This window comes from Oncorhynchus mykiss, chromosome 18 (assembly GCF_013265735.2).
Source record: "Oncorhynchus mykiss isolate Arlee chromosome 18, USDA_OmykA_1.1, whole genome shotgun sequence".
Classification (NCBI taxonomy): domain Eukaryota; kingdom Metazoa; phylum Chordata; class Actinopteri; order Salmoniformes; family Salmonidae; genus Oncorhynchus; species Oncorhynchus mykiss.
In genome coordinates, this window is record NC_048582.1 from 64,021,791 (window position 1) to 64,046,978 (window position 25,188).

Here is a 25,188-nt window from a genome sequence, read left to right on the forward strand (position 1 = left end):
CAGGCTGTGACTTCGTCAACTTAGAATAAAATACAAATGAAATAAAAAACATCTTATTAGGCTCAGTCTATCTTTAAAAACATTTTTAGAAACACGAGTTTGTCCAGTCTGTGGCTTCAGGCTCATGTGATGGTATCTGGAGAGCCGGCCAGCAGCGGGGAATATCCTCTCCACACTTGCAGAGGCACTGGGGATGCTAAACACCCTTTAGGCCACTCGTGCCAGGCGGCGCAGAGATGCAGAGTTGTTTTTACATTTTTCAATAGATAGGCCTAAAGTTTTTAAGGCAAAATAACCCAATCAAATCAGAAAGTTCCTTGAATGTTGGAAATGCCAGGCCTATTGGGCCAAAATCAATTATGGCCTATTGTAAAGATAATAGAACAGAAATGAATGAAACGTTTAAGAGATCTGATTTTTGTTTATAAATACTTTGGTACAATGACACACTTAATTAGCTACCCACCTCGTTCCTTTCTTTTAGCATGTGCACGTAGTAAGTACACCATCATGCTTTGGGGATATGAGTCTTTTCAGATTCCACAATGATTCTTTAGTTGTGGATAATACATCACTGCACTCCCTCTCTTGGTTCTCATCTTTGTAAGTCACCTTGTTTTAGCACCTGTGTGTTTTATCAGTTTCTTTATGAAAAGGTTGTATTTACAATGGTGTTTGTTCTTGTGACAACAGGTCTCACATGTTGCTGCGATGATTGAACACTGATCACCCAGTAGATATGGGAGTTTATCACAAGTGGATTTGTTTTTGAATTCTTTGTGGTTCTGTGTAATCTGAGGGACATATGTGTCTCTAATTTGGTCATATATTTGGTAGGAGGTTAGGAAATGCGGCTCAGTTACCATCTCATTTTGTGGGCAGTGTGCACGTAGCCTGTCTTCTCTTGAGAGCCAAGTCTGCCTACGGCGGCCTTTCTCAATAGCAAGGCTATGCTCACTGAGTCTGTACATAGTCAAAAATGTCCTTCATTTTGGATCAGTCACAGTGGTCAGGTATTCTGCCACTGTCTACTCTCTGTTTAGGTGCAAAAAGCATTCTACTTTGCTCAGTTTTTCTGTAAATTCTTTTCAATGTGTCAAGTAATTATCTTGTTGTTTTCTCATGATTTAGTTGGGACTCTTCTCCAGGTTCATCTCTCTGTAGGTGATGGCTTTGTTAGGGAAGGTTTGGGAATCACTTCCTTTTAGGTGGTTGTAGAATTTAACCACTCTTTTCTGGATTTGGATAATTAGCGGGTATCGGCCTAATTATGCCCTGCATGCATTATTTCGTGTTTTACATTGTACACTGAGGATATTTTAGCAGAATTCTGCATGCAGAGTCTCAATTTGGTGTTTGTCCCATTTTGTGAATTCGATAATAGGCAATGGGTTCTATAACTGATTCAAGTATTTTTAGCCAGATCCTAATTGGTATGTTTTTTTATGTTCCTTTTGATGGCATAGAAGGCATTTCTTGCCTTGTCTCTCAGATCGTTCACAGCTTTGTGGAAGTTACCTGTGGTGCTGATGTTTAGGCCAAGGTATGTATAGTTTTTTGTGTGCTCTAGGACAATGGTGTCTAGATGGAAATTGTATTTGTGGTCATGGCGACTGGACCTTTTTTGAAACCCCATTATTTTTGTCTTACTGAGATTTACTGTCAGGGCCCAGGTCTGTCAGGGCCCAGGTCTGTCAGAATCTGTGCAGAAGATCTAGGTGCTGCTGTAGGCCCTCCTTGATTGTGGACAGAAGAACCATATCATCAGCAATTTGACTTCGGATTCTAGTAGGTTGAGGCCGGGTGCTGCAGACTGTTCTGGTGCCCTCGCCAATTCATTGATATATATGTTGAAGAGGGTGGGGATTAAGCTGCATCCCTGTCTCACCCCCGGCCCTGTGGAAAGTAATGTGTGTTTTTTGCCAATTTTAACCACATGCTTGCTGTTTGTGTACATGGATTTTATAATGTTGAAATTTTTTTCACAATCACCAATTTCCATCAATTTGTATAGCAGACCGTCATGCCAAATTGAATCAAAAGGTTTTTTGAAATCAACAAAGCATGAGAAGACTTTGCCTTTGTTTTGGTTTGTTTGTTTGTCAATTAGGGTGTGCAGGGTGAATACGTGGTCTGTCATACGGTAATTTGGTAAAAATCAAATTTGACATTTGCTCAGTACATTGTTTTCACTGATGAAATGTACGAATCTGCTGTTAATGATAAGGCAGGATTTTCCCAAGGTTGCTGTTGACCCATATCCCACGGTAGTTATTGGGGTCAAATTTGTCTCCACTTTTGTGGATTGGGGTGATCAGTCCTTGATTCCAAATATTGGGGAATATGCCAGAGCTGAGGATGATGTTAAAGAGTATAGCCATTTGGAATTGGTGGTCTGAATATTTTATCAGTAAATTTAGGATACCATCAACCCCACAGGCCTTTTGGGGTTTTAGAATTTGTATTTTGTCCTGTAGTTTATTCAATGTAATTGGATAATGCCGTGGGTTCTGGCAGTCTCTAATAGTTGATTCTAAGATTTGTATTTGATCATGTATATGTTTCTGCTGTTTGTTCTTTGTTATAGAGACAAAAAGATTGGAAAAGTGGTTTATCCATACATCTGTTTTGGATAGATAACTCTTCATGTTGTTGTTTGTTTAGAGTTTTACAAACACTGACACAGGAGACAACCACCCACAAAACCCAACACCAAACAGGCTACCTAAATATGGTTCCCAATCAGAGACAATGACTAACACCTGACTCTGATTGAGAACCATATCAGGCCAAACATAGAAATAGACAAACCAGACACACAACATAGAATGCCCACCCAGCTCACGTCCTGACCAACACTAAAACAAGGAAAACACACAAGAACGAGACACTTTAACGGTATTCTTCTCAGTTATTTTAGTAATTTTTTTTACGAGAAAGAAACTAAACAAATTAAGAACAGAATTGACGTTGCTTTATTTTCTGAAATGTAAAACAAATAAAACAAACAATTATTTACAGCAAAATAAACAGCAATATTTTGATCAAATCACTATTTTAGACTCTAATGTTGTGATGATGGAAATGTAAAACAAATGAAATAAACAATACTTTCCTGCTAAATAAAATACAGTTGTAGAGAACAACATGGGTGGGGCCTGCAGGTAGGCTGCAGAAGGACTAACAGTTCTTAGCAGTTCTTCTGGAGAAAGATCAACATATTTTCCGTATCTGGCAGAAGTCGGGACCTCTCCTGGCTTATTGTGTTCCCTGCAGTCAAAAATACCCTCTCGCTAGGTGTGGAAGAGGCTTGAGCACAGAGGTTTGCTTGTTGCAATGTTTGTGAGGGGCAGAGTAGCTCTCTTCTCCCACCACTACATCACAGGATCTTCAGCCATGGGGATGGGAGGCAGGCCTTTGTAGAGCTCCACCTCTAGGTCAACACGCTCACTGAGGGTGAGGGACGAGGTGTCCTGTTGGATCGTCAACCTCAACTCCCTGTCCTCCTCTGAGAACAGCTCCTCCAAGGCACTCCTTGTTTTGTTCTGTCTCCTCCATTTCCTCTCCGTCTCCTTCAGACTCCTCCTGTTGCTGGTGCTCTGTGTCTGTCTGCTCCGGCTCCTCTGACAGCCCTGGTGTTGTTCCGGTCACATTGGCCTCAACAGTTGCCTTCCTCAGCCTGTCCCAGGAGGCGTCACTCACCGGCCTCACTTTTAAATCTGGGGTCCATTGCATCATCACATCAAGGATGAGTGAGTGTTGCAGAAGGCCTGAAACAATTTTTTTTATTTTTTATATTTAATTACCGCACACTTGAATATCAAATTAAATTGTTAAATGTCAGAATTTCAAAATAATACTTTAATAGATTGAACTGGCTTCTTACCAAAGAGCTGCTGCTTTTCCTTCAAGACTGTTTTGGAAATCGAGGATCTCTTGAACCACACGACCACTGCTCTGATTGGGGCAGGACATCGAGGATCTCTTGAACCACACGACCACTGCTCTGATTGGGGCTGGACATGGAGGATCTCCTGAACCACACGACCACTGCTCTGATTGGGGCAGGACATCAAGGATCTCTTGAACCACACGACCACTGCTCTGATTGGGGCTGGACATGGAGGATCTCTTGAACCACACGACCACTGCTCTGATTGGGGCTGGACATGGAGGATCTCTTGAACCACATGACCACTGCTCTGATTGGGGCTGGACATCGAGGATCTCTTGTACCACATGACCACTGCTCTGATTGGGGCTGGACATCGAGGATCTCTTGTACCACATGACCACTGCTCTGATTGGGGCTGGACATCGAGGATCTCTTGTACCACATGACCACTGCTCTGATTGGGGCTGGACATCGAGGATCTCTTGTACCACATGACCACTGCTCTGATTGGGGCTGGACATCGAGGATCTCTTGTACCACATGACCACTGCTCTGATTGGGGCTGGACATCGAGGATCTCTTGAACCACACGACCACTGCTCTGATTGGGGCTGGACATGGAGGATCTCCTGAACCACACGACCACTGCTCTGATTGGGGCTGGACATGGAGGATCTCTTGAACCACATGACCACTGCTCTGATTGGGGCTGGACATGGAGGATCTCTTGAACCACATGACCACTGCTCTGATTGGGGCTGGACATGGAGGATCTCTTGAACCACATGACCACTGCTCTGATTCAGGCTGCCCATTTATCAATGGAAGTCATTTAGTAGATTTTCCGAGCTGCCAGATTCAGTGTGTGTGTGCAAAGCATCCTATTTTTAGGATGTGTAGCCTCTTGATGGCAACATCCATATTAACAGCATTATCAACAGTCACAGCTACAATCTTGCTTGGCTCTCTCTCAAACTCATCAAGAATGTCTGAGAGCTCCTCTGCCACTACCAGTTTGCGATTTGTACACTGCCCTGGTGTGGATGACCTTCTGTTTTACACTGTCCTGGTGTGGATGACTGCCCTGGTGTGGAGGATCTTCTGTTTTACACTGCCTTGGTGTGGATGACTGCCCTGGTGTGGATGATCTTCTGTTCTACACTGCCCTGGTGTGGAGGACCTTCTGTTCTACACTGCCCTGGTGTGGAGGACCTTCTGTTTAACACTGTCCTGGTGTGGATGACCTTCTGTTTAACACTGTCCTGGTGTGGATGACCTTCTGTTGTACACTGTCCTGGTGTGGAGGACCTTCTGTTTAACACTGTCCTGGTGTGGATGACTGCCCTGGTGTGGAGGACCTTCTGTTTTACACTGTCCTGGTGTGGATGACCTTCTGTTTAACACTGTCCTGGTGTGGATGACCTTCTGTTTTACACTGTCCTGGTGTGGAGGATCTTCTGTTTAACACTGCCCTGGTGTGGATGACCCTCTGTTGTACACTGCCCTGGTGTGGAGGACCTTCTGTTTAACACTGTCCTGGTGTGGATGACCTTCTGTTTTACACTGCCCTGGTGTGGAGGACCTTCTGTTTAACACTGCCCTGGTGTGGAGGACCTTCTGTTTAACACTGCCCTGGCTTGTGTAGGGCACTGTAACAGTGAGATAGTGGTCTTAACAGAGGCTGGTCCACCCATCTGATGAGATGGCCAGCTTTGGCACCTCCTTCAGCTCAGTGATCACATTGATCTTTTCTGCACCATACCAGGTAGGAAGTAACTCCTGGAGGGAGGGGTATATTTGGGGTTGAGTGCCTTGCTCATCTCCCTACAGTAAAAAACTATATAGTTTTCATGTGTTGAATTATCATTATCATTATTGAATGTTTGTGTTGTTATGTGTTGTGGAGTGATGGGACTAACATACAACCCTTTTATACCACTATATCCTAAACATGAATACAACTCAATACATATTGACAGACTGTTACCCAAAGCCCTTGGACTCCACTGTTGCAAAGGGGTGTAGGCCTTTCACTATGAATTTGGAGACGGCTAGGTGGCACTCATTCCCCCTCTCCTCAGTCATCCTCCCACTAGCTACCAGCGTGAAGGGGCTGTGGCCTGGTCTTTGGCTTGGACCAGCGGTATTAGAGGGAGGAGTGGATTGGTTCATTGTAAATGCAACTTTAACAAAAAAGGGTGATTGAATCAGCTGGCTAATGGTTCCTTTTGATCAGGAACCCATGTTCACATAATCTAGTTAACTCTGTGTGTGGGCTCTAGGCTGCTAGCATACATACCTAACGGAGATGTCACGTTCTGACCTTAGTTCCTTTGTTTTATCTTTGTTTTAGTATGGTCAGGGCGTGAGTTGGGGTGGGCAGTCTATGTTTGTTTTTCTAGGTTGTTATATTTCTATGTGTTGGGCCTATCATACTTAGGTAGCCTGTTTTCCCCATTTTGGTTGTGGGTGTTTATTTTCTGTTCTGTGTTTTGTTGCACCGTTCAGGACTGTTCGTTTGTCGTGTAATGTTTTTGGTTCAGAATTCATTCTTTATTAAATTACAATGAATACTTACCACGCTGCACCTTGGTCTTCTCTTTCTCCCGACGACAACCCTTACAGGAGATCAGACAACGAGGGATGAACTACGAGCCAGTACATGATGCACTTTCCATAGATGTTTGGACAGATTGCTCGTGTTTTCCACCCTTATAAGAAAAAGTCTTGTTGCACTTGTGGTAACGAGCATTGGCAGCATCGACTCTGGTGAAGTGTAACCACACTTTTGAACATTTAGTTCTCTCCTCCAATGTCACTAATTAAGAGCAGGGTCTTTCGTGTGTGTGTGTGTGTGTGTGTGTGTGTGTGTGTGTGTGTGTGTGTGTGTGTGCGTGCGCTGTAGCGTGTGAGAGACACAGGCTCCGCGTGAGAGAGAGATCTCTCTTCTGGATTGGGAGTAGTGACAACGCATTATAGACGAATGTCTTAATCATATTGCAAATTAGAAACGGTTGGTGAGATAAAATGTGCAAGATAACGTTTAGCAATAATTGTAGCAATTGTAGCAATTATTGTAGCAATAATAAATAGGAAATCTTAATTTCTTCAGAACCGATAACATAAGATCTTATCAATACTACGGTCTTTCATAATTTAGCCTCGGGGCCCGTTTAATACCGGGTTTTGGCACCCATCCCTACTCATGATTGAGCATAGTTCTGTTGACGTAGAGTGTGATGTTGTCAGTGGTCTGACTGTGAACGCTCTAAGAGATTCTGGGTTGAGGTCAGTGATAAAGTAGTCTACAGTACTACTACCAAGAGATGAGCTACAGGTGCATCTACCGTACTACCATCGAAGTCTACCATTGACAAGGTACATACCCAGCGTCTGACAGAGCTGCAGAAGTTGTGACCCATTTTTTTGTTGGTTATGTTGTCGTAGTTGTATCTAGGGGGGCATATGGGGGAGGGAATGCTGTCACCTCCAAGTAGGTGTTTGCCCCCCTGTGTGCTGAGGGTGTCAGGTTCTTGTTCAGTTCTGGCATTTAGGTCACCACAGATTAGTACATGTCCTTGGGCCTGTAAATGGTTGATCTCCCCTCTAGGATGGAGAAGTTGTCATCGTTAAAGTATGGGCATTCTATTGAGGGGATACATGAGGACATTTTTCTCTGTTGAGAATCATTTTCTTATTCATTTCTATCCAGATGTAAAATGATCCTGTTTTGACTCATTTAATAGAGTCAGTTAGGTCTGCTCTGTACCAAATTAGCATACCCCCTGAGTTTCTTCCCGGTTTCACACCTGGTAGTTTGGTGGATGGGACTACCAGCCCTCTGTAACATAGAGAACAACCATAGTGTCTAGTGTTGTTTTTGGGTGGTTTAGGTCCGGACCATCACCGTCGCTCTCTCTCTCTGTCTCTGTCTCTACCTCTGTCTCTCTCTCTCTCTCACTACCTCCGTCTCTCTCTCTCTAACTTTCTTTCTCTCTCAGCCAGCTGTCAAGGCTGTCTGTCTGGAGCAGGAGGAGAGGAGAAGCAGAAGATGATTCAGACCAGAAGAAAGAAAGACTGCCCTCTACTGACCGGAACATTCTGAACCCACACAGCCATGGACGCTCTTTGTCCTCCCTTCTCTCTGTCTCTGACTTTCTCTCAATTCAATTAAATTTAAGGGCTTTATTGTCATGGGAAACATATGTTTACATTGCCAAAGCAGGTGAAGTAGATAATAAACAAAAGTGAAATGAACAATAAAATGTACAGTAAACATTACAGCCAGACATTCCAAAAGAATAGACTTTTCAAATCTGTCTCTCTGTCTCTTTCTCTCTCTGTGTGTCTCTCTGTGTCTCTTTCTCGCTCTCTCTCTTTCTGTGTCTCTTTATCGCTCTCTCTGTTTCTGTGTCTCTTTCTCTCTCTCTCTGTGTCTGTCTCTCTCTCTCTGTCTCTATCTCTCTGTCTCTCTCTCTCTGTTTCTCTCTCTCTGTTTCTCGCTGTCTCTCTCTTTCTGTCTCTTTCTCACTCTCTCTGTCTCTGTGTCTCTCTCTCTCTGTCTGTCTCTCTGTGTGTCTCTGTCTCTCTCTCTCTGTGTCTCTTTCTCTCTCTCTCTGTGTCTGTCTCTGTCTCTCTGTGTCTCTCTCTTTCTCTCTCTGTCTCTCTCTTTCTCTCTCTCTCTCTCTCTCTCTCTCTCTCTCTCTCTCCCTTTCTCTCTATTTCTCTGTGTCCCACTGTCTCTGTGTCTTTGTCTCAATTCGTCTCTCTATGTGTCTCTCTGTCTCTCTCCCTCTCTCTGTCTCTCTCTCTCTGTCTCTCTCTCTCAATTAATTTCTCCATGTTTCTCTCTCTGTCTCTCTCTCTCTCTCTTTCTGTGTCTGTCTCTCTCTGTGTCTGTCTCAATTCGTCTCTCTGTGTCTCTCTCTCTCTCTCTCTCTGTCTCTTTGTTTGTCTGTGTCTCTGTGTGTGTATGTCTGTCTCTCTCTCTCTCTCTGTGTCTTTGTCTCAATTCGTCTCTCTATGTGTCTCTCCCTCGCAATTCAATTGAATTGAATGAGGGCACAATGGAAATATTTATATATTGCAAAAGCTTTGGAGATATACAATATTAACATCATTGAAATAATAATAATCAATATTGTCAACGTGACAACAGCAACAACAATAATCAAGGGTGAAAATAACCACACAATGAACAATAACAATAACAATGGCATAGAGGACATTTGCAGGTTGGTTGGTTTATCAATCACTGTCCCTCAGGCAGCAATGTAGGTATTTCAACTTCAATTAGTTTTTAATGGCGTAGAATGCCCTGTAATATCTCTCGCAGATCATTCACTGCCTCATTAAGGCATCCAGAGCTTAAACCTAAGTAATTGTAGTGTTTGGAGTACTCTATATATTTTGTACCAATTGAGAACTTTGGTCTAATTCCCTGAGATCTGGACCTTCTCTGGAAAATCAGACTTTTCTGTATTTTTAGGGTTTACTAGCAGGTCCCAGGTCTCTCTCGCTCTCTCTCATTTTTCTGCAGAGAGATCCAAGTCTAGTAAAAGTTCATGACATGTTTAGCCAACAGTTAGACAACAGATTGACAGTGTAATGCCATAGACAAAGGAAGGTGGGTGGAAGACGCAGACAGAAGAAAGGTCATCTTCATTCTGCCACCTTCTTGACCTTTTATTTGACTTCCTACGATAGCTCATAATTATCTCTCTTACAGGATGTTCCGTCTAAAACAACCCTTCAACCTATTCACCTGCTCACGTGATGCATCATGCATCTACTTCCATACTGCCGTTGTGTCTGTCTAGACCGTTAGGTCGGTGGTCCCCTGCTGTTGTGAACCAGAGCCTGTGTGTCATGCATTAGAGATCTCTCACTGGCATCATCTACCATACACAAAGGCCTACACAATACAAAAGCTTTGGTATTTCCAGGCTCCATAAGTGGATAAGTGATTAACCTTTAATGTAGCTACCTTTCTCATTGTGATATGAATGCCGTCTATGTTGCCTCACTCCTCACAAAGCTAGTGCTTTCATCATTGACTGTGTCCCAAATGGCACCCTATTCCTTATATAGTGCCCTACTGTTGACCAGGGCACATAGAGAGCCTCATAAGGCTTTGGTCAACAGTAGTGCACTACGTAGATAATAAGGTACTGTGTGTCTCCGTTGTCAGCAGCAGAACTTTTCAGAACGGTTCAGGAGACCTTTAGGAGTATGCCATTCATTGTTTTCTGTCAGCGTGATGGACGGAGGAGTGCACTTTGGCAACTGTAAACAGAGACTCTTCAGACTAAACAAAGTAATGCTGCTACCTCGTTGAGTTTTTACATCTGTAAAGACAGAGACAGACTGTTCAGACAGAACAAAGTAGTTGAGGAACTCACACATACAGTAGGTCCTACGCTCCTCACTGCCTGTCAGGTGCTATTATGTTCTAAGAGTCCAGACATAAATTACAGGCCCACTACAGCACCAGTTTATGAGCTGCTATTATGAAATGATTTCTGTACAGCATATAAATGTTTTATTCAAAACTATATAAATACTACTGGAACATCCACTGCCAAGATGTGAAAGACAGGGATTGGCCGGGTAGATGAACATGCCTGCAGATGAAAACGTCATCATCTCTGATTGATTGCAGACCTTCTAAAAAACAAGCGATGTAACGTTCTGTTAAACGATGCCCTCTATACACTCTTACACAGAGGGTTCTACATGTAACCCAAAAGGGTTCTACCGTGGACCAAAAACGGTTCTCCTATGGGGACAGCCGAAAAAAACATTTTGGAACCCTTTTTTTCCAAGAGTATTCTGCTGCAACATCGGGGTCGTTTCCGGTGAGGATGGAACGAACAAGATACCATAACTCAGCCCCCCACTGAGAGGAGCGGAGGAACAAAGAAACTCAGGACAACAGACAATCTGGACTCAGAGTGAGTGTTGTGCAAAATGATGGGAAACTCTCATTTATCAGAATCCTCTCCAAGTCATTTATAAGAATCCTCTCCAAGATATGTATTAGAATCCTAGTAATTTATTAGAATCCTCTCCAAAGTAATTTATTAGAATCCTCTCCAAGTCATTTATTAGAATCCTCTCCAAGTCATTTATAAGAATCCTCTCCAAGATATTTATTAGAATCCTAGTAATTTATTAGAATCCTCTCCAAAGTAATTTATTAGAATCCTCTCCAAGTCATTTATTAGAATCCTCTCCAAGTCATTTATTAGAATCCTCCCCAAGTCATTTATTAGAATCCTCTCCAAGTCATTTATTAGAATCCTCTCCAAGTCATTTATTAGAATCCTCCCCAAGTCATTTATTAGAATCCTCTCCAAGTCATTTATTAGAATCCTCTCCAAGTCATTTATTAGAATCCTCCCCAAGTCATTTATTAGAATCCTCTCCAAGTAATTTATTAGAATCCTCTCCAAGTCAATTATTAGAATCCTCTCCAAGTCATTTATTAGAATCCTCTCCAAGTCATTTATTAGAATCCTCTCCAAGTCATTTATTAGAATCCTCTCCAAGTCATTTATTAGAATCCTCTCCAAGTCATTTATTAGAATCCTCCCCAAGTCATTTATAAGAATCCTCTCCAAGATATTTATTAGAATCCTAGTCATTTATTAGAATCCTCTCCAAGTCATTTATTAGAATCCTCTCCAAGTCATTTATTAGAATCCTTTCCAAGTCATTTATTAGAATCCTTTCCAAGTCATTTATTAAAATCCTCCCCAAGTCATTTAATAGAATCCTCTCCAAGTCATTTATTAGAATCCTCCCCAAGTCATTTAATAAAATCCTCCCCAAGTCATTTAATAAAATCCTCCCCAAGTCATTTATTAGAATCCTCTCCAAGTTATTTATTAGAATCCTCTCCAAGTCATTTATTAGAATCCTCCCCAAGTCATTTAATAGAATCCTCTCCAAGTCATTTATTAGAATCCTCCCCAAGTCATTTAATAAAATCCTCCCCAAGTCATTTAATAAAATCCTCCCCAAGTCATTTAATAGAATCCTCTCCTCTCTCAAGTCATTCATTGGTGGCTAGTGGACCATGTATCAGTTATACAACCCAAATTGATAAATAAATGACTGCAGACTATATCTCCTCAACAACAACTAAACTAAGCAAAAAAAGAAACGTCCTGTCACTGTCAACTGTGTTTATTTTCAGCAAACTTAACATGTGTAAATATGTGTATGAACATAACAAGATTCAACAACTGAGACATAAACTGAACAAGTTCCACAGACATGTGACTAACAGAAATTTAATAATGTGTCCCTGAACAAAGGGGGGGGGGTCAAAATCCAAAGTAACAGTCAGTATCTGGTATGGCCAACAGCTGCATTAAGTACTGCAGGGCATCTCCTCCTCATGAACTGCACCAGATTTGCCAGTTCTTGCTGTGAGATGTTACCCGACTCTTCCACCAAGGCACCTGCAAGTTCCCGGACATTTCTGGGGGGAATGGCCCTAGCCCTCACCCCCCGATCCAACAGGTCCCAGACGTGCTCAATGGAATGGAGATCCTGGCCATGGCAGAACACTGACATTACTGTCTTGCAGGAAATCATGCACAGAACAAGCAGTATGGCTGGTGGCATTGTCTTGCTGGAGGGTCATGTCAGGATGAGCCTGCAGGAAGGGTACCACATGAGGGAGGAGGATGTCTTCCCTGTAACGCGCAGTGTTGAGATTGCCTGCAATGACAACAAGCTCAGACCGATGATGCTGTGACACACTGCCCCAGACAATGCGGACCCTTCACGTCCAAATTGATCCCGCAAATTGATCCCAATTGTGCATTCCTGGTGTATCTTGGGCAGTTGTTGTTGCCATCCTGTACCTGTCCCGCAGGTGTAATGTTCGGTTGTACTAATCCTGTGCAGGTGTTGTTACACGTGGTCTGTCACTGCGAGGACGACCAGCTGTCTGCCCTGTTTCCCTGTAGCGCTGTTTTAGACGACACACAGTACGGACATTGCAATTTATTGCCCTGGCCACATGTGCAGCCCTCATGCCTCCTTGCAGCATGCCTAAGGCACGTTCACACAGATGAGCAGGGACCCTGGGCATTTTTTTTGTGTGTTTTTCAGAGTCAGTGGAAAGGCCCCTTTAGTGTCCTAAGTTTTCATAACTGTGACCTTAATTGCCTACCTTCTGTAAGCTGTTAGTGTCTTAACAATCGTTCCACAGGTGCATGTTCATTAATTGTTTATGGTTCATTGAACAAGCATGGGAAACCGATGTTTCTTTTTTTGCTGAGTTTAGCTAGGAGACGTAACAACCAGCAACACATAACTAGAAGACATGCATGTTAAGAGGAGACCAGAGACCAGAGTCACAGATGAGCAGAGTATCACTGAGTTGTATCTCCAATGGAGATATAGGGATATATATATTCCCCACCCCATTCCCTATATAGGGATATATATAGGGAATAGGGTGCCATTGGGGATGCAGTCTGAGATAGATCGGCGTCAACCACAGTTATTTCCAACATGTCTAATGGTGGATTGCTGTAAAACCAACTTAATAGTGAATCATAAAAATAAGAAATTCTCCTGGTGCACAAACATAATACAGTATATGACAGATATCAGATCTTAATGTGAGCCAGTTTGCTACAGCAGGAAAATAATCCAGTAGGAACTGAAGTATAATTTTTTATGTGGATTATAATTAATGGACATTTTTGTAGGGGGGACAAATCAAGTCTGAAATCTCAAAGTGGAAATTACAGACTTTAGAAGCCTTTTTAAAACTCAAATACACTACAAGTTTGTAGTGTAATACAATTGTCAGAAAGGAAATAGTGATCAAATAAAGATCTAGTACTAATCTGTCTCAGTTATAAGAAAATTATGGCATGTAAAGTTTTTCAATCAATGGTATTTCACCCAGTAGATATGGGAGTTTATCAAAATTGGGTTTTTTTTTTCAAATTCTTTGTGGATCTGTGTAATCTGAGGGAAATATGTGTCTCTAATATGGTCATACATTTGGTTAGGAAGTGCAGCTCAGTATCCACCTCATTTTGTGGGCAGTGTGCACATAGCCTGTCTTCTCTTGAGAACCAGGTCTGCCTTCGGCGGCCTTTCTCAATAGCAAGGCACTGCTCACTGAGTCTGTATATAGGTAAAGCTTTCCTTAAATTTGAGTCATTCACAGTGGTCAGGTATTCTGTCACTGTGTACTCTCTGTTTTGGGCCAAATAGCATTCTAGTTTGCTCTGTTTTTTAAATGAATTATTTCCATATATCTCTCTCTGTCTATTTCTCTCTCTCTTTCTCTCTTTGACTATGGTAGGCCTAGTCTGCTGGTCTGGAGCTGGTTTAGACCACCAGGTAGCCTGGCCAGTGAAAGGGCTCTCTGGAGCATGTCTCTCTCTTTCAACCTCCGTCTCTCTCCCTCTGTCTATTTTCTCTCTATCTCTCCATCTCTTTGACTGTGGTAGGCCTGGTTTGCTGGTCTGGAGCTGGTTTAGACCACCATGTGGCCTGGCCAGTGAAAGGGCTCTCTGAAGCTTGTCCCTCTCTCTCTGGCCCAGTCGACCACACCGACTCAGGGAGCCTCCTGTATAGATCCACCCGCCACCCAGGCAGTCGGTCCAGTCGCCTTCAGGCCAGGCAACACAGCCTAGAACACTGCACACTGGGCTTAAAAGGACTGGCGGACTCTGTGGACTCTACCCTAGTCATAACTGAATTACTGAGATTAAACATCAAAATGAGTGAAGTGCGCAGACAAAGGCCTTCTTGTTTCCGAGGGGTAAATCCTCACATGATGTCACATTTGCTTACCCATATGTTTGCCCAGACACTATTTAATTTCAAAGAGCATTGAGAAGTACGTCTTGGAAAGTTCCAGCCCATGGTGGTTTAATAAAAAATCTACAGCTTGTGTATTCAAAACCAAAAATGAACTCTAAAAGAAGTATAGAGAGGACCAGTTGTAAAGTCCTTCAATGATTGAGTACATTGACTTATTCCGGAATAACATGATGAAGTCCGTAACACAATGGACATCTCCTCTTCGGTAGAGAGAAACAAACTACACATTCAATCTAAAATATTGAGCCATTTTATCCTCACTTTCAAGTCCAAAAAAAAGGATTTTCCATCATTTTACTAAAATCAAACTCCCATTTTAATGACAAATTCTACTGAGCACAACCCCAAATGGATAGAGGCATATCTACTGTACATCATTATGATCCTTACGTTCCCATGTTACATTCCCATGATGCCTCTTTCTGCATCAGTGTCACCACAAGGTGAGGTCACAGCCTTTGAATGAGGGAATGTGAGAACGGATTAGGAGAGTGAGAGAGAGAGAGAGAGAGAGAGAGAGATAGATAGAGAGCTAGAGATAGAGCGAGAGAGGAGAGAGTGAGCGAGCGAGGTCACAGCCTTTGACTGAGGGAATGAGTGAACGAAGGGGGAGAGAGAGAGAGAGAGAGAGAGAGAGAGAGAGAGAGAGAGAGAGAGACAGACAGACAGCGAGAGAACGAGAGAGAGAGACAGAGAGAGAGAGAGAGCCCACTGACACCCCTATCAGACCACAACAAAATCATAGTCTACTTGAACAGAGCAATACTCAATCATGAGGTATCAAAGCCAAAGGAACTGAGTAACATTAAGAAATGCTATAGATGGAAGGAATGCAGTTTGGAAACCTACCAAAAAACAATTAGGCAACAACAAATTCAATCCCTTTCAGACAATTTCCTATGTAAAACGTTCCACTGTAATAGTCAAGGTGTAAACTTGTCAGTAGAAAATCTTAACAGTATATTTGACCTCTCAATTAACAACAATGACAAATGCTTTGATGAAGAATGCAAAAATATAAGAAAAAAATTGAGAAACCTGTCCAACCAAAAACATAGAGACCCGGAAAACCTGAGTCAACGCCTTCACTATGGTGAATCACTAAAACAATACAGAAATACACTACGGAAAAAGAAGAAACAGCACATCAGAAATCAGCTCAATGTAATTGAAGAATCCATAGACTCTAACCACTTCTGGGAAATTGGAAAACACTAAACAAACAACAACACAAATAATTATCTATCCAAAATGGAGATGTATGGGTAAACCACTTCTCTAGTCTTTTTGGCTCGATAACAAAGAATAAGGAGCAAAAACATATACATAATCAATTACGAATCTTAGAATCAACTATTAAAGACTACCAGAACCCACTGGATTCTCCAATTACCTTGAATGAGCTACAGGACAAAATATAAACCCTCCAACCCAAAAAGGCATGTGGTGTTGATGGTATCCTTAATGAAATGATGAAATATACAGACAACAAATTCCAATTGGCTATACTAAAACTCTTTAACATCATACTTAGCTCTGGCATCTTCCCCAATATTTGGAACCAAGGACTGATCACCCCAATCCACAAAAGTTGAGAAAAATTTGACCCCAATAACTACCGTGGGATATGCGTCAACAGTAACCTTGGGAAAATCTTCTGCATTATCATTAACAGCAGACTCATTTCCTCAATGAAAACAATGTACTAAGCAAATGTCAAATTGGCTTTTTACCAAATTACCGTACAACTTACCATGTATTCACCCTGCACACCCTAATTGACCACCAAACAAAGCCAAACAAAGGCAAAGTCTTCTCATGCTTTGTTGATTTCAAAAAAGCCTTCGACTCAATTTGGCATGAGGGTCTGCTATACAAATTGATGGAAAGTGGTGTTGGGGGTAAAACATACAACATTATAAAATCCATGTACACAAACAACAAGTGTGCGGTTAAAATTGCCAAAAAAACACACATTTCTTCCCACAGTGCCATGGGGTGAGACAGGGATGCAGCTTAAGCCCCACCCTCTTCAACATATATATCAACGAATTGGAGCGGGTGCTAGAAAAGTCTTCAGCACCCGGCCCCACCCTACTAGAATCTGTAGTCAAATGTCTACTGTTTGCTGATGATCTGGTGCTTCTGTCACTAACCAAGGAGGGCCTACAGCAGCACCTAGATCTTCTGCACCGATTCTGCCAGACCTGGGCCCTGACAGTAAATCTCAGTAAGACCAAAATAATGGGGTTCTAAAAAAGGTCCAGTTGCCAGGACCACAAATTCCATCGACACACCGCTGCCCTAGAGCACACAGAAAACTATACATACCTCGGCCTAAACATCAGCTCCACATGTAACTTCCACAAAGCTGTGAAGGATCTGAGAGACAAGGCAATAAGGATCTTCTACACCATCAAAAGGAACATAAATTCAACATCCCAAATAGGATCTGGCTAAAAACACAAGAATCAGTTATAGAACCCATTGCCCTTCGTGGTTGTAATATCTGGGGTCCGCTCACCAACCAAGAATTCATAAAATGGGACAAACACCCAAAAAGTTATTCTACAAAAAACATCCCCCGTGTACAGCGTAAAACACCAAATAATGCATGCAGAGCAGAATTAGGAAGATACTAACTCACAGAAAATAGTATTAGATTCATTCTCTGACCCTTTGATTGGACAACATGTCAGTTCATGCTGCAAAAGCTCTGATTACTGTGTATGTCTATGGAAGGGGGCGAGAACCATGAGCCTCCTAGGTTTTGTATTGAAGTCAATGTACTCAGAGGAGGACGGAAATCAGCTCTCCTCCAGCTAAACCATGGTGCTACCCTACAGAGTGCTGTTGAGGCTACTGTAGACCTTCATCGCAAAACAGTTTGATTTAGTCATTTATTTATTTAATAATTTAATATATTTAGTATAGGTTTATCTAAAAAAAAATCTTTTTTTTTTGTTTCACTATATATATATATATAAAAAAAAGATATCACTGTGTAGAATGGTCCTCCTCTGAGGAGCCTTCACTGATAGACATATGATGGGTAAGCCTGCATATCTGTGAGAGGAACATGTGTGAACTTTATGGGGGTTTCAGCTTTTAGGGGTTAGAGGGCACAGCGCACCCACTTATCTCATCCTCCCCCAGGCCCTGAGAGGCGCGCCAATCACCCAGGGAGGAAGTGGGGTGGACAGGGTGGAACAGCTACAGTGTTCTGCTAACACTTATGAAGGAATGGCGCCGGAGAGGATGGCTGCCGTTCTACGGGCTCCTAACCAGCTATTTTGTGAGTTTTTTTCGAATTGTTTGTAACTTATTTTATACATAAAGTTGATGCTACCGTCTCTTATGACCGAATAGAGCTTATGGATATCAGAACAGCGATTACTCACCTCGAACAGGACAAAGATTTTTTCTTTAATGAGTCTGACAGGAAGGAGATAATTTTGCTCCCAGACAAGTTCAAAATCCCCGTCATTCGCATGAAGAAAAGAAGGAATACAGGGGGAACAGATCAGGGTGCCTAGTAAGAATTTGTCAGTGAGTGGTTGACCCACCTACCATCTGATCTATTGGCCAACGTGCAATCATTGGAGAATAAACTGAATGCACTCCATTAGAGACTATCCTACCTACGGAACATTAAAAACTGTAATATCTTACATTTCACAGAGTCGTGGCTGAATGACAATGCGGATAATATACAATTGGCTGGGTTTTCTATGCCTCGGTAGGACAGAACAGCTACGTCCGGTAAGAGTGTTGGAGGTGTGTGTCTATTTGTCAAGAGAGATTTCATCTATATTTTTTGTAGCCGTCTATTTACCACCACAAACCGATGCTGGCACTAAGACCGCACTCAACAACCTCTATAAGGCCATAAGCAAACAAGAAAATGCTCATCCGGAAGTGGCGCTCCTAGTGGCCGGGTACTTTAATGCAGGCAAACTTAAATCTGTTTTACCTAAATTCTACCAGCATATCACGTGCAACCAGAGGGGAAAAAAACTGTTTTCTGTTTACAAGCAGAAACTAAAGCAGGAAGTACCAGTGACTCGCTCAATACGGAAGTGGTCAGATGTGGATGCTATGCTGTAGGACGGTTTTGCTATCACAGACTGGAATATGTTCCGGGATTCATCCAATGGCATTGAGGAGTATACCACCTCAGACACCGGCTTCATCAATAAGTGATTCAACGACGTCATCCCCACAGTGACCGTACGTACATAACCCAACCAGAAACCATGGATTACAGGCAGCATTCGCACCGAGTTAAAGGCTAGAGCTGCCGCTTTCAAGGAGTGGGAAACTAATCCAGACGCTTATAATAAATCCAGCTGTGCCCTCAGACGAACCATCAAACAGGCAAAGCATCAAAATAGGACTAAGATTGAATCATACTACACCGGCTCTGACGCTCGTCGGTGTGGCAGGGCTTGCAAACTATTATTGACTATGAAGTGAAACTCAGCCGCGAGCTGCCCAGTGACGCGAGCCTACCGGATGGGCTAAATGCCTTTTATGCTCGCTTCGAGGCAAGCAACACTGAAGCATGCATGAGAGTACCAGCTGTTCCGGACGACTGTGTGATCACACTTAAACATGCTCACTCCATACTCACATACCCCCCCCCCCCACCGAGTGGAGTTTCTGATAGAGGCCACAGGCGTTGAGCCCCCCCCTCCCCGCCTTACCGAGTGGAGCTTCTGATAGAGGCCACAGGCGTTGAGCCCCCCACCCCCCAGCCTTACCGAGTGGAGCTTCTGATAGAGGCCACAGGCGTTGCACACATATCCCCCGTTGGCATTCTTCCTCCACAGAGAGGTCTTAGTGGTGAGACAGTTGGCACAGAACACCCCCGAGCCTCGACGTCTCTGAAAACCAAATCAAAAGAGAGAGAGTGAGTAAGTGAGAAACGGGTAAACGGAAAGAGAGAAGAAAAAGTAGGAGAAAGAAGTCACACACACACACAAACACACAAACACACGCACACACACACACACACACACACACACACACACACACACACACACACACACACACACACACACACACACACACACACACGCACACACACAAACACACACACAGTACAATTAGAAGGTCAGTTTGGGCAGTGATTAATAGAACCCAGCTGATTCTCTCACTAATTAACTTTAGACTGATTAATGAGTCCAACCACTGGTTGTGTTTCACTAGACAGAGATCAGCCTTCATCGCCTGCATCACCATGACAAGCTGAGGACCAGACTTTTTTTAGCAGCCTCATGTTGATTCTACAATCTTCATGTGTGCCATTGATTGCGTAGGAAGCCATTCTGAGGCTATTTTCTAAGATATTCACATTTGGAAACGGTTTCTAATATATGTTCTTCGATATATTGAACGTATTTTCTTTTTTACTCCCTCCTTAACATACATATTTATATAAAAAACAAACGAATAAATAACAAATGTGCTGGTCCATAATGCAAGTACAGAAAACCAATAATGTCTAAATGAATCATGGAGAGTGCATGGACCTTATCAAGTGCAGAACATGGGAATTGAACAAGCGGTCCTGCCTTGCATGTGATCCGCAGCTACACTGGCATGATCTAGATTAGGGGGCCTGTAAAAGCCATTTGGCCTCATAGAATCAGTGACATTTATTTAACTTCAGGGAGCCATGTTCTCTACCTGCCAGAATAATACAATGCTCCTAATTCTCTTCCGATTCATTTAGAACGGAAAGCTTTTCTGTGGACATAATTTTGTCTGGAAGGCCAGAGAGCTTTCTTGGCAGAGAAAGGGTACTTCAATATTCGGGTGTTTCACAATGAATCAGTCAAACGTTCTGGTGAGTAGCCAGTTCCCTATAGGGTAATTTTTCCATCCAGATGAGAGCGCTTATTGGAGGGCCCTCTATGATCTTGTGTTTGCTGATGCCTGCTCACTCTAACGTTTTGACATCAGACATTAATCATAGATACAATTAAAATAAAAACAAGGGAAAGGGAATGAGGGGACGGTAGCACGGTCAAAATTACGGCAATGATTGAATGACATGGATAAATGTTTTTAGTGAGCTACCAGCAGGTGTAAAGTCGCTCTGTCAACTCACGCTCCGCATTGCTGCTTATGTCCCAATCGACAGGAAGGATGGGTAAAACAACGCTGTCATCCTGTCAGAATAAAACTGAAATCCCAAATGGAACATTTTTTTCCCCCAGATGCAACATTCAGTATTCTTAAGTGTGAAAAGACAATTAACATTTCAATCACAATTATTGTAAGTGTCATATCTTAATGTAACATTTTTATTTATCTAACAATTACAAATCATTACTTGTTAAAATGAAATAAATGGTCCATTACTCTAAAATGTGAACGATTATCTTAGTGGATTGCTTAATTTTTTCAATAAAAATTACTTAAAAATAATGTGTTAATCTAGAGGGGTTGGGTTAAATGAGGAAGACACATTTCAGTTGAATACATTCAGTTGTACAACTGACTAGGTATCCCCCTTTCCTTTCTCCTTAATCTATGGTAAGGATCACTGCTTAGACTAGTACCACAGAAGAAACCTGGAAGCCCCCCTGAACATACATGTTCTCAATCCCAAGGAGCTTTTATGTGGTTACCACATGGTGGGAATGACAGGATGATTGATTGATTTATTATTTTCCTATTCTGTTCTAGTGTTACAAGCCAAACACGGTTTCCATCATAGTCTCTGTGTTTTCTCTCCCCCACCATCATCACCCCCCCCCCCCCCCCCCCCTTCCCTTGGCCAAATGACTCACACGTGTTGCCTATAGCCACAGACACTTCCAACAGCTGGGGAGTGTAAATGTTTACAGGTTACACACAGCTCGAACTGATAGCAGTCCTATTTCTCTTCCCACAACATGCGTCTCTTATCCCTCATCTCTGGACAAGTTAGGCTTGGACCAACAAACAGCAGTTAAGACTTGTAGTGCATTGTAAACATACTTCTGACCACCATATAAACACTAAGCAGAGCCAATGCCAAAAAGTAAATACAATACAATGTGTGCTCTGTAGATACGTAGTAAATCACTCAGAGGCATGGTTATATACAATAATGTCTTCCAAGTTAAATAGTATCGCTTCATTCAGTGATTGCGGCAGGCAGCGGTGGAGCTCGGTCCTAGGTGAACTGATGTGACATATTACAACGAGAGGAGCGTGGTTCAACCTGCCGGTCCTCGGTGAACTGATGTGACATATTACAACGAGAGGAGCGTGGTTCAACCTGCCGGTCCTCGGTGAACTGATGTGACATATTACAACGAGAGGAGCGTGGTTCAACCTGCCGGTCCTAGGTGAACTGATGTGACATATTACAACGAGAGGAGCGTGGTTCAACCTGCCGGTCCTCTGTGAACTGATGTGACATATTACAACGAGAGGAGCGTGGTTCAACCTGCCGGTCCTAGGTGAACTGATGTGACATATTACAACGAGAGGAGCGTGGTTCAACCTGCCGGTCCTAGGTGAACTGATGTGACATATTACAACGAGAGGAGCGTGGTTCAACCTGCCGGTCCTCTGTGAACTGATGTGACATATTACAACGAGAGGAGCGTGGTTCAACCTGCCGGTCCTAGGTGAACTGATGTGACATATTACAATGAGAGGAGCGTGGTTCAACCTGCCGGTCCTCGGTGAACTGATGTGACATATTACAACGAGAGGAGCGTGGTTCAACCTGCAGGTCCTAGGTTAACTGATGTGACATATTACAACGAGAGGAGCGTGGTTCAACCTGCCGGTCCTCTGTGAACTGATGTGACATATTACAACGAGAGGAGCGTGGTTCAACCTGCCGGTCCTAGGTGAACTGATGTGACATATTACAACGAGAGGAGCATGGTTCAACCTGCCGGTCCTAGGTGAACTGATGTGACATATTACAACGAGAGGAGCGTGGTTCAACCTGCCGGTCCTAGGTGAACTGATGTGACATATTACAACGAGAGGAGCGTGGTTCAACCTGCCGGTCCTAGGTGAACTGATGTGACATATTACAACGAGAGGAGCGTGGTTCAACCTGCCGGTCCTAGGTGAACTGATGTGACATATACCAACGAGAGGAGCGTGGTACAACCTGCCGGTCCTAGGTGAACTGATGTGACATATTACAACGAGAGGAGCGTGGTTCAACCTGCCGGTCCTAGGTGAACTGATGTGACATATTACAACGAGAGGAGCGTGGTTCAACCTGCCGGTCCTAGGTGAACTGATGTGACATATTACAACGAGAGGAGCGTGGTTCAACCTGCAATTAATAACCAGCAACGGCGACCTGCTGAACTGTAATCAATAGATCAGGCAACGAGATCTACTCCGTCAAATAGAGACGCGTTACTCATAAAAGATAGCAAAGAGAACTTACAAGAGGCCTCTAACACCACTACATATTTACATGAAAACAAGCATGTAGGTATTTCAGAAGAGTACGAAGAACACTAAATACACAAGGAGTAATATGCATCTGATAGTTAGTGTATGTTGAACAAAAACTCTGTTTGATTTGAGCTTCCAGGGACCTCATTTATCAAAGGTGAGTGCACACAAAAAAAATTACTCTAAACCTTGCGTGCTTCAGTTTTTTCTCCAAGGTTGGTATTTATAAATGTTTAACTCGACGGAAAAGCGTGCTTATCTCCATGCAAATCTCAAACCATGCGTGAGCACAACTTCTAGAAGGTTGACCAAATCTATTGCAAGCACATAGGCTTATTGTTCGTTTGGGGGAAATGGAAGGTGTTTGATGCACGGGAATTATAATAATGTCAGGCTGATAAAAACATTAAAACAAAGGCCTAATGATAAAACAGATGCATTTGTCATTGGTAAGGAGATCGCAGAGCAGCATGTCATCTAATATGTTCATTTTACTTTTATTATATAGGCCTAAATCATAATCATATAGCAGGACATGTCTCTCATTTTCTGACATAACTGGTTTAAATGGCTACACAACAAATAGTAGACTACCATTTACCAATCGCTCATACAATAGCAGACTACAATTTCCCAATCACTTATTCAATAGTAGACTACCATTTACCAATCGCTCATTCAATAGTAGACTACCATTTACCAATCACTTATTCAATAGTAGACTACCATTTACCAATCGCTCATTCAATAGTAGACTACCATTTACCAATCGCTCATTCAATAGCAGACAACCATTTACCTATCACTCATTCAATAGTAGACTACCATTTATCAATCGCTCATTCAATAGCCAAGCATGCTCGACAGTAAATAGACCTGTAGCCTTGACCGTATGTGACAGTATGGTTAGGCTACAGTCTTGCTGTGCCATAGGATCAGGAGCGTGACATCATAGCCTATTTAATCTCAGAGCCTATAGATAGGAGCGTGACATCATTGCCTATTTAATCTTAGATCCTATACCAAGGCAGGAGATAGAAACACAATCATGAAAAAAATGGGTATTTTGTATAGATTTACTTTTAAACTGGTTGAAAGGACAAGCAATCTTGCACAATGCGCGGCCAGTGTTTGGCACTATAGGCAGCATGCATTTTTTTTTGGTGGGGGGGGGGGGGGGGGGGGGGAGTCATTGCGGCATCCAGCACACACCTCTAAAGAAATGTGCAACATTTTTCCATTGTGCTTTCTTTTAGGAACTATCATGGCCCAGTTCTGAGATCGCCAAATTCTAAAGCAAATGAGAGAGCTTTTGTTACCATATAAGGTGGATGGAGGGAGTTTTGCAGGCAGGGTTGTGGAGCTAATAATAATAAGAATATTAATCATAAAATAATAATCATAAAATAATTATAATTATAAAACAAAAACTATTAATAATAATATGAATGACATAATTAAATAATAATAATATAATAATAAAATACTACTAATAATACTAATAAAACAATAATAATATAATATTAAAAAACTACCAATAATACTAATAAAACAATAATAATATAATAATAAAATACTACTAATAATACTAATAAAACAATAATAATATAATATTAAAAAACTACCAATAATACTAATAAAACAATAATAATATAATATTAAAAAACTACCAATAATACTAATAAAACAATTATAATATAATAATAAAATACTACTAATAATACTAATAAAACAATAATAATAAAATACTAATAATAATACTAATAAAACAATAATAATATAAATATTATTAATAATAATAGAAAATTAATAATAATAACAATAAAATGCCTGATTTATCAATGAAAATATGCAGATATGTTGTGTGCTACAGTTTGATAAATCCCAATAATAAATCCTAGAATCTTTGATGGTGGAGGTGGAGGTGGTGGTGAAGGAGAAGGTGGTGGTGGAGATGGTGGTGGTCGTGGAGGTGGTAGAGGTGGTGGTCGTGGAGGTGGTAG

At 42.1% G+C, this 25,188-nt stretch overlaps 2 protein-coding genes across 4 annotated transcripts in view; both read right to left on the minus strand.

Moving 5' to 3' along the window:
- Window positions 1–25,188, minus strand: part of LOC110496680 (trichorhinophalangeal syndrome I) — a 227,635-nt gene that overhangs the window by 4,588 nt on the left and 197,859 nt on the right. For all 3 annotated transcript variants that reach the window (XM_036953490.1, XM_036953491.1, XM_036953489.1), the window contains exon 6: window positions 19,522–19,644. In XM_036953490.1, the coding sequence (XP_036809385.1) occupies window positions 19,522–19,644 (123 nt within the window). The remainder of the gene's footprint in view (window positions 1–19,521; window positions 19,645–25,188) is intronic.
- Window positions 2,859–5,014, minus strand: LOC118941203. Its single transcript, XM_036953493.1, has 2 exons — window positions 3,887–5,014; window positions 2,859–3,770 (listed from the first exon to the last, which is right to left on the minus strand). The coding sequence occupies exons 1-2, from the start codon at window positions 4,680–4,682 to the stop codon at window positions 3,448–3,450; spliced, it is 1,119 nt and encodes a 372-aa protein (XP_036809388.1). The 5' UTR covers window positions 4,683–5,014; the 3' UTR covers window positions 2,859–3,447.